General features: G+C 35.5%; 2 protein-coding genes and 1 long non-coding RNA gene across 3 annotated transcripts in view; 1 reads left to right on the plus strand and 2 right to left on the minus strand.

The window, feature by feature from the left end:
* The window catches only part of LOC139973621 (scavenger receptor cysteine-rich domain-containing protein DMBT1-like), a 70,369-nt gene that overhangs the window by 13,311 nt on the left and 45,913 nt on the right, over positions 1 to 11,145 (minus strand). The gene's annotated exons all lie outside the window — the stretch shown is intronic.
* LOC139973635 (uncharacterized) lies at positions 887 to 7,353 on the plus strand. Its single transcript, XR_011795279.1, has 2 exons — positions 887 to 5,660; positions 6,137 to 7,353. It is a non-coding gene; the product is annotated as an uncharacterized lncRNA (long non-coding RNA).
* LOC139973628 (uncharacterized) lies at positions 7,487 to 11,108 on the minus strand. The gene is made up of 4 exons (XM_071980445.1): positions 10,606 to 11,108; positions 9,674 to 9,761; positions 9,201 to 9,275; positions 7,487 to 8,095 (listed from the first exon to the last, which is right to left on the minus strand). The coding sequence occupies exons 1-4, from the start codon at positions 11,086 to 11,088 to the stop codon at positions 7,929 to 7,931; spliced, it is 813 nt and encodes a 270-aa protein (XP_071836546.1). The 5' UTR covers positions 11,089 to 11,108; the 3' UTR covers positions 7,487 to 7,928.

Raw genomic sequence — 11,145 nt, forward strand, 5'->3', positions numbered from 1 at the left:
TACCAGTCGTCCAACCATTACTAATCTATAATACCACTACGATATTCTGTATTGTATCTTTAACATATCTAGCTCTCGCATGCTCCCAAAACATAACACGTGTTAGTATGTCATAACACCCTGGCATATAAATGCATAATATGCTACACGTTAAGAACAAATATAAGCTCACACCTTTTCGGCTTGGGTGTCAAAACAAGTATTTACAGAATTTGATGCACTTTTCTTTTAAACTCAGAACTTTACAAAGGAAATTGGTAAAAATCTTGACACATTATTCACAGTGAAATAAACATAAATATAGGCGGAGTGTATAGGCTAGTGGTTAACGCCGGCGTCTCCCAGTCATGAGATCCCCGGTTCGATTCCCCGCCGACAGCAATGTGTGTCGTCTGGCAAGGGTGTTGTTCAATAACAACTTCCTGACATGGACGTTAAATGGATGTGTGCCGAGAGATTGGCTTCGGTCAGCTTGCGAGTCTACAAGCCTCCATGGCTTCTTTCGCGAGTTCCTGCTTGCGGGAAGATCATACATACATACATACATACATACATACATACATACATACATACATACATACATACATACATACATACATACATACATACATACATACATACATACATACATACATACATACATACATACATACATACATACATACATACATACATACATACATACATACATACATACATACATACATACATACATACATACATACATACATACATACATACATACATACATACATACATACATACATACATACATACATACATACATACATACATACATACATACATACATACATACATACATACATACATACATACATACATACATACATACATACATACATACATACATACATACATACATACATACATACATACATACATACATACATACATACATACATACATACATACATACATACATACATACATACATACATACATACATACATACATACATACATACATACATACATACATACATACATACATACATACATACATACATACGCACCCAATGAGTAAAGTCGGGACATGCTTTTTCATCCCATTTTCTCCACATAACCCGGGACCTGTAGGAAACTTGTGTGTAGGGTGGGGACATGTCTGTAAAATATACTATTTACCATTTAAGGGCAAAATAACCCTTTGAGCTAAATAAAATACTATAAAAGATGTAAAGAAATGAAAGAAATGGCTAGTTTGTAAATGCACAATCCCCCAAAACACAGGACATGATTAGGCACCACGTGCAATGTCAGGACATAGTGTGCATGTACCAATAAACCCAAGACATCAAAAATAACTCAAATAATGTGCATGCATTTACCCAGGTTAGGGCAAAACTTGCTGTTTGACTTACTAAAATACTGCAAAACATGTAAATAAATGAAGGAAATGGCTAGTCTGAAAAAAATGACACAATCCCCCAAAACACAGGACATTATTAAGCACCACGTGCAATGCCAGGACATGTATGTATGTATGTATAGTGATCTTCCCGCAAGCAGGAACTCGCGAAAGAAGCCATGGAGGCTTATAGACTCGCAAGCTGACCGTAGCCAATCTCTCGGCACACATCCATTTAACGTCCATGTCGGGAAGTTGTTATTGAACAACACCCTTGCCAGACGACACACATTGCTGTCGGCGGGGAATCGCCGACATAGAGTGAATGTACCAATAAACCCAAGACATCAAAAATAACTCAAATAATGTGCATGCATTTACCCAGGTTAGGGCAAAACTTGCTGTTTGACTTACTAAAATACTGCAAAACATGTAAATAAATGAAGGAAATGGCTAGTCTGAAAAAAATGACACAATCCCCCAAAACACAGGACATGATTAGGCACCACGTGCAATGCCAGGACATAGAGTGAACGTACCAATAAACCCAAGACATAAAAAATAACTCAAATAATGTGCATGCATATATCCAGGTTAGGGCAAAACTTGCTGTTTGACTTATTAAAATACTACAAAACATGTAAATAAATGAAGGAAATGGCTAGTCTGAAAAAAATGCGCTTAAATTTCAGGGGGCTTCTTTCCCTGGACCCTCCAATAACGCGGGTCACTTGACACCACACCAGGTACCTACAACATACAATTTAATCGTTGGCACTTGGGCCCACCCGGTTTGACTAAAAAACTGGCGAGAACCCTGACACATGATAAGTTCAGTCAAATAAAGTATTTCTCAGAATTTTTTTTTAATGCAAGCAAGATTTAAATAATGCAGCCAGGGCTTAGATCATTTTTTTATGCCGGGTGTGATGTTCATGCTTAACAATTATGCATTAGGAAACAATAACTTCAACAGTAATGAGAATCCACTCTCAAACACAGGTCATGTAAGGCAGGAAATGACGACAACAAGGCTCAGTGGTAGATTTTCTAATTTATTTATAAAATAAAGCAACACCCTGCAAGAGGAATAATAGAGTTAAGAAAATGTTAGAATGTTCTGATATATTAGCGTGTACACAAATTTTGCTATTATAACATATCCGACTGACATAGTGTTACATTCATACAGTATGTTAACTTAATATTCCCTCATTCCTATATGTGCGAGAATTTCATCAGAGTCCACTTAAAATAAATTAAGCAACTCTTTCAACAAGAAATATGGTATTAAATCAATTGGATTATGAAGTAAATGTTATGACAATAAGTATACAATAACTTATGCTACCATTGTTTAAATAACTCCTGGTTCTGCAGTTGGCAGCGAAACGTGTGAGAACACAAAGTTACCCTGGGCTATAACACATTTTTCGGAACATCAAGTTACCCTGTGGACACATGAGGGAACACTCATTACCACTACTTTAAATACGGAAAAGTAGGCAGGAACACACTGTATACCTTTTACTAAATTCTGGCAGGAACACAGTACACCTGGTCCGTACAGAGTACGTCATCACTCTCGCAACGACATAATAATAATAGCCACGCCACAATTGCCTCTACTGCTTTTTTATGTTAACCCTCAGACCATGTAAGAAAATAATTAGGGGCGAGTACTACATCTTGTCTGCAACATGAGCACATGAATTCATATCACTTTATTTTACTCTTTTGAGGGCTGATTTGTTTTGTTTTACCAATATGTCAGTTGACGCTAACTCTCATACATGCAGAAGAAAATGTTGTAAGATTTACTCTCAAACATATAAGGACTTACAACATCTTCTTTTGCAACATAATGGGCTAAATCCTCACATAAAAACCATTTATATTTTAAATGGAATATATACTTGAAGAATAGAGGCCATATGGTTCATTGTTCCTGTTTGCCTGAAGGTAATGCCATTACAAATACTCTAGCCCAGGGCTATTAAAAGGTATATCCCTGATAAAGTCGGAGGACATTGCTAAAAATTAAGGTAATACAGATATCCATCCTCACACACATGTCCATGCATACTTGATAAAGTTGGGTATAATATAAATATTTAATGCATGGCTGAACTATAAACTCCAGCAGGACAATTTGAATCTATACTTAAGCTCATATAACCATTTGGACTATATTTAATATAGTAGGAGACCATGGCCATTAACTAAAGATAACTTCATTAGGCATAACTTACGTATATAAACAACAAAAAGGACACTGTAACAGGCATATGGCCTATATAAATGTCTGTGATAGTACTACAGCAAACTTCACCAGGAAGATAGAAAGCAACCATACCCAAAATACTTTAATCAAAAGTGAATTCTTGTTAAACTAGGTTGTTGTAAAAAAAAGTATGGTAATCCATTCTCAAATGCAGGACAATGTAACAGGCATATAGCCAATATGGGAGTCAATGACGATTTTACAGGTGATTTCAACAGAATGATTGAATGACAACTTTAAGCATAAGCCCTTGTTGAAAGGTATGCTCTTGATGAAAGAGTTAGAAGAACATAAATGGAGAAAATGTCAGGAAATATGGAAATCCATGAAACATGTTAATAGCGATAGGGCCTTTACAAAAGTCAATGACTTTAACACAAGACATTTCATCATGAAGATTGAAAGCTATCCAAAATCACAGGCCCCTATTGAAAGGTACAACTGTGTTTGATAGAATAGCTAGAACATTAAAACAGTCAGGAAATATTTAGATCCATCCTACACACAGGACAATTGTATCTAACATAGGGCCTATATAAGAGTCCAGGATAATACTACAGTAAACTTCACCATGCAAGATGATTGAAAGCCATCCTAAATCACAGGCACTTGTTAATTGGTGATTCCATGATAAAATAGGAGAACATAAATAAAAAATCAAATGTCATAACATTACTTAAGTCATCCCCAAACACAGGATAAAGTTACATGCATAAATCCTCTACGTATGGGAGTCAATGACTATAACACAAAAACTTCACCAAAATGTATGAAAGCTGCCAAAATCACAGGCCTTTGTTGAAAGGTACAAATGTTCTGATAGAACAGGAGAACATTAAAAAATAGAAGGAAATTTATCTGGGATAGGGCCTATATTAGAGTCCAGGATAATACTACAGTAAACTTCACGATACAAGATGACAGAAAGCCATCCTAGATCACAGGCACTAGATCACAGGCATACAAGGCAGGGGGGGGGACAGACTGCCCCCCCCAAATTTACAGAGGACAAATTCTGGCAAAAGTCCTGAAAAATTCGGACAGTCTAAGTAAATATATATATATAATATATATATATATATATATATATATATATATATATATATATATATATATTGCAATAGCTTGCCCGAATCTTTTTCAAATATATGCCCGACAATGCCATGATTTTCTTTATTTAGCATCATGATGCCCAAATATTTCTGTGTAACACCACCGCAAGCGCAGCTCATCTGGGCTACTAGCTTTTTGCACGATCAAATTTTTCAACTAGTCAACTGTATACCTGGACATTCCCGACATGAGTGTATATCAGACACATTTTTTTTCATAGATGGGGGCGGGGGGGGGATGCCTACAAGCCTAAAAGTACAGGTTTATCATATTCTTTGTTATATTTTATTTTTTCTGTGAGACAAATTGCAGTCTTACCCGACACATGGACAATATCCCGCCTACGTGTCATTGAACAATGTATGTTTTTCTGGAGGTAGCTGAGTACTGCGTTAAAATAATAAATATGGTAACTAAATAGGAGCTTAAGAAATATACTGTCCTATTTTTCCCCTTCAAAATGATGTTACAATTTTTCAACTTGTAATTTACCGATATTTTAGGGAAGTGTAAATTTCTAAACTGTGAGGTTATAAAATAAAGAATGTTTAGATGCAACTTGCAAGGCCTCAGAAGTGCCGTTTCCGGCAATCTGAGAGGCACCTTTCGCCCAAAATTTTCTTGTACGCTATGCGCCAACCGATGGTGGCGCTCCGCTTAGATAGTGTCACGGGAACTTTCGAGCACAACAATTTCTGCCCCCCCCCCAAACTTAAATGGTCCCCTACGCCTATGATAGAAGAACAATAATATCAGAAAAAAGGTTAGGAATTAGTTAAAGCTATCCTCAAAAACAGAACAATGTAACAGGCAGAGGGCCTCTATGGGAGTCAATGACTTTAACAAAACAAACTTCATCAGAAAAATTGAAGGCTATCCTAAATCATAGGCCTAGGTTCAAAGGTATTTCCATGGTAAAATAGGAAAATAGAAATAAAAAATCAACAGTCATAAAATTAGCAAACCATCCCCAAACACAGGACAAAATTACATGCATAAATCCTCTATGTATGGGAGTCAATGACTATAGAATAGGAGAATATTCAAAAAGTCAGGAAATATTTGTATCCAATCTCAAGCACAGGACAATTTTATCTGGCATAGGGCCTATATTAGAGTCCAGGATTATACTACAGTTAACTTCACCGAGCAAGATGATTGAAAGCCATCCTAAATCACAGGCACTTGTTAATTGGTATGTTCTTGATGACATAGAAGAACATCTATATCAGAAAAGGTCAGGAAATATTTAAATCTATCCTCAAAAACAGAACAATGTAACAGGCACAGGGCCTCTATGGGAGCTGTCAATGACTTTAACAAAACAAATTCATCAGAAAACTTGAAGGTTATCCTAAATCATAGGCCTAGGTTCAAAGGTATTTCCATGATAAAATAGGAAAATAGAAATAAAAAATCAAAGGTCATAAAATTAGTTAACCATCCCCAAACACAGGACAAAATTACATTCATAATTCTCTATGTATGGGAGTCAATGACTATAGAATAGGAGAACATTAAAAAAAAGGAAATATTTGTACCCAATCTCAAGCACAGGACAATTTTATCTGGCATAGGGCCTATATTAGGGTCTAGGATAATACTACAGTTAACTTCACAATGCAAGATGACTAAAAGCCGTCCTAAATCACAGGCACTTGTTGATTGGTATGTTCTTGATGACATTGAAGAACAATAATAACAGGAAAGGTCAGGAAATATTTAAATCTATCCTCAAAAACAGAACAATGTAACAGGCAGAGGGCCTCTATGGGAGTCAATGACTTTAACAAAACAAACTTCATCAGAAAAATTGAAGGCTATCCTAAATCATAGGCCTAGGTTCAAAGGTATATCCATGATAAAATAGGAAAATAGAAATAAAAAATCAAAGGTCATAAAATTAGTTAACCATCCTCAAACACAGGACAAAATTACATTCATAAATCCTCTATGTATGGGAGTGAATGACTATAGAATAGGAGAACACTAAAAAGGAAATATTTGTACCCAATCTCAAGCACAGGACAATTTTATCTGGCATAGGGCCTATATTAGAGTCCAGGATTATACTACAGTTAACTTCACCGAGCAAGATGATTGAAAGCCATCCTAAATCACAGGCACTTGTTAATTGGTATGTTCTTGATGACATAGAAGAACAATTATATCAGAAAAGGTCAGGAAATATTTAAATCTATCCTCAAAAACAGAACAATGTAACAGGCACAGGGCCTCTATGGGAGCCAATGACATTAACAAAACAAATTTCATCAGAAAAATTGAAGGTTATCCTAAATCGTAGGCCTAGGTTCAAAGGTATTTCCATGATAAAATAGGAAAATAGAAATAAAAAATCAAAGGTCATAAAATTAGTTAACCATCCTCAAACACAGGACAAAATTACATTCATAAATCCTCTATGTATGGGAGTCAATGACTATAGAATAGGAGAATATTAAAAAAGTCAGGAAATATTTGTATCCAATCTCAAGCACAGGACAATTTTATTTAATTATATATATATATATATATATATATATATATATATATATATATATATATATATATATATATATATATATATATATATATATATATATATATATATATATATTATATTTTCTGTTAACCATGGTTGCTGCCATAGATCACTGTCAGTGAAAAATAAATTTGTGTCATCTTCAACATAACCAATGAGAAATTTTCAGAAATAAGTACATCAATAACATAACTTTTGAAAAGCAGAGACCCAAAGATAGACCAGGGGTCACCACAAATGAGGTCTAATGGATCAGAACTGCCTATTTAAAACATGTGAATTTTCTTTTTGTAATTGTCTTAAGGGTTTCTGATCCAGTGTAACCAATTTGCCACAGAAACCATATGCATATTTTTGTAAGAAATATATTATGGTCATTTGCATCAGACGCCTTTGTAGTGGTCTAAAGACATGTGATAGAAATATAAATGTTACTAGTATCATCACCACATGATTTCACATGCTTAGACATTTTAAACTTCACAATTGGCCCTCTTTCCCTACAATGTACTAACAAAATGATTTCCCAATGATACAAAAAGTAAAAGTAAATTGGTTTCCCCCAAAACAGAATTTGTAATGAGAAATGAACAACTCTCATGTAAATCACCTTCAGGACCGCTACTTGATTCCCCAAGCAGGGAGATGGAGTATTTGGATAAGAGAGGCTTTTCCTTCTCTTCTGCTCCTTGCCCTCATAGGGCCATAATGGACACCCAAAGAGTCACCAATGATTTCGAAGTCTGCTTCTGCAAGAAGCCTGCCAGCTTTGAGGGAAGATTGTACCCCTATATTACAAAGGTATGAGAATAGACAAAACATGAAGAACCATTATCTACAGTACATTACATTTTTAATGGCTGATTTTCAGAACTTCTTAAAATCTCAAGTGCTGTACCTCTTAATTATTATAGAAATTTCCAAAACTACCATCAGCAAAGAAATAAAATTGGAAGCTTAATATCTACCATTAGCAACTGCTTTCAACATATATTCAATGAAGTAATAGCAAGAGATCATTCTCAATATATGCACATTTGCTGAGCTGAAATACATTTGTCTATTTATGATCATTATCACTTTAAACTTCCCCTGTTCAAAATACAAGAAGTTCAGGAACCAACATGGCTCAGCAAAATTTCAAAAACTCATTCAAATGAGTGGCATGCAAAGAAGCACCCCTAATGCAAACAGGTGGACAGAACAAAATTGTTTCTTAATTTGCACGCATTAACATATCATCATTAGCTGCTGCCATACCACACATGCTCCAAGCATAAAGGAGTGAAACCTACACATATAGTCAGTATATTTCAAATTCCAATAACACACAAATGTTTTGAAACTGTATGCCCAATGCAACTTCCATTTAACTGTCTAATCACTCTCAATATGTCAAGTTACTGTGTTGTACCATATATAACTTCCATTTACAAAATGACCTGTTTCAAACAAGGATGATTATAAGTGCTTAGCAGAGAGACATATAATTGGAAACAATTCCATATTTAAATGTTGTAACTGAAAAAGTTTTTTAAAGATAGTTCTATATGAGTTCTGCTATCACTGAAGCAACTGATGGGTGTTGCTTATTTTGGTTAACATTTTGTCCAAAGGCCAAAGCCACTCTTGAACTTTAATCTATCGTCACCGTTTGATGTTCTACAGTTTTGACTTCTTTATCCTTTTCTGCCCTGACACTGCCTTACTGAGTGACCAACATCTACATACTGAATGACTTTTGTCCTACTATATAGGGCATAGTCCTAAATCAGAAACAGAATCTTTGTACAACACTGCAGGTAAAAGGACTGATCAAGCATATGTGCAGGTGATAAGAACATATTATAAACATATATAGTCACATGGACAGACAAATTCATTTAAACTTACATGAGTAGCTCACTATCCACAATCCAGCAGCAATGCCTGTAATATACTTCATAGTTCTGGGACATTTCCCCTTTTCTGCAAAAAAGATTTAAAACACAAAGTGATTTTGCTTCCTTTATTGTTTGTGAAATTACCTAATCAGTCCTTGATAAAATGTATGTACACAACCTGCACTAGTTAATAAAGTTTATGAATGACATTCAAGAAGGTCAGCCTGAGGTCAGAATTTTGACAATGTCAACAAGTGCACACTTCTAAGGGTATTAAAGAACTCCTTATCACACCCAGCAATTAAACTCAAACATGAAGATATATGTAAGAATACTGAAATCCATGAGTTTACACATTTTATTCACATGTGCTGTTGGTTAATGATTACTTAAAAGATTTTGAAGTTTCCAATAACATGAAGCGAGTTAACTAACTGATAAAAGAATGAGAAGACATTAAAATAGAGTTACAACAATACTCACCAGCAATGAGAATAACATGGGTTGTGGTACTCTCTATCATTGCAGTATATCTACAACCATGGAGGTCTGCCAGCTTCTGTATATGATTCTGTATAGCAAAATCAGATAGGTTAAAAAAAATTGAAGTGAGTATAATTTGTCACTTATAAATGTGAATATAAACCACATTTATGCTCTTAATTGAAGAGTATATTTAGGATCTTACTTTTGATCAATTTTCAAAGTCTGAAGCACAATCATGTAAATTCTAACACTAGAAATAACAGATAGTGAATAACTTTCTTTACAAGTCAGTAATATTCATATCCATGCATGCACAAAAGAGAATGTTCACATAAATGTCAAATAACCTCTTAAAGGAGTTCACAAGAGCACCAATGGTACAGTAACTCATACCATAATGACAGTATGAATTAGAGCAGCTAATAAGAGTCCAATTAAAAACCCTTTGTCACAGCGTGAGCTGAATTTCAACCAAAGCTATTAGTATTCTGGATAATCACAAGTCTTTGACCAAAAAGTCCTTAAGATTAATGATAAGGGCACAATAATGGACAGCCTGCACCGAATAATACAACTCACACTGCAATGAATGAATAGGCCTAACCTATATGCATATTGCATTAGCAAAGTTAAGTTTGGTATGGAGAGCAAAAATGTTTACAGTATGTTGTTTTCACTTGCCTTCAAGTTTTGAAAAGATCCCTAAATCTGCCTGTTGTTGTCAAAAATGGCTGTTGATAACCCAAACTCTGACAAAATATTCCCCAACACACGCATAAACAAAAAACTGTACAGCAATAGGAAGGATATATTTATCTCCCTTTTCATAAAAATAGCTATCAGCTGTGTGAGTGTGTCCTGACATCTGCTCTTGATAACAGAAAGTTTCTTAAGTTAACACACATGTCCATGGACAGAATACCACTCACCTGCTGGAACCGATGCTTTAAGCCACTTGACACAAATGAGAATGCACTTAGGACAGTCTCTGCATCCATCTGGTCTGGCAAAGGATCACTTAGATTTTTTGTGTCTGCAGATCCACTAGGGACAGTCTCTGCATCCATTTGGTCTGGCAAAGGATCACTTTGATTTTTGGTGTCTGCAGATCCACTAGGGACAGTCTCTGCATCCATCTGGTCTGGCAAAGGATCACTTTGATTTTTGGTGTCTGCAGATCCACTAGGGACAGTCTCTGCATCCATTTGGTCTGGCAAAGGATCACTTTGATTTTTGGTGTCTGCAGATCCACTAGGGACAGTCTCTGCATCCATCTGGTCTGGCAAAGGATCACTTTGATTTTTGGTGTCTGCAGATCCACTAGGGACAGTCTCTGCATCCATCTGGTCTGGCAAAGGATCACTTTGATTTTTGGTGTCTGCAGATCCACTAGGGACAGTCTCTGCATCCATCTGGTCTGGCAAAGGATCACTTTGATTTTTGGTGCATGCAGATCCACTAGGGACAGT

The sequence above is a fragment of the Apostichopus japonicus genome, chromosome 9 (genome assembly GCF_037975245.1).
Source record: "Apostichopus japonicus isolate 1M-3 chromosome 9, ASM3797524v1, whole genome shotgun sequence".
Taxonomy (NCBI): Eukaryota; Metazoa; Echinodermata; class Holothuroidea; order Aspidochirotida; family Stichopodidae; genus Apostichopus; species Apostichopus japonicus.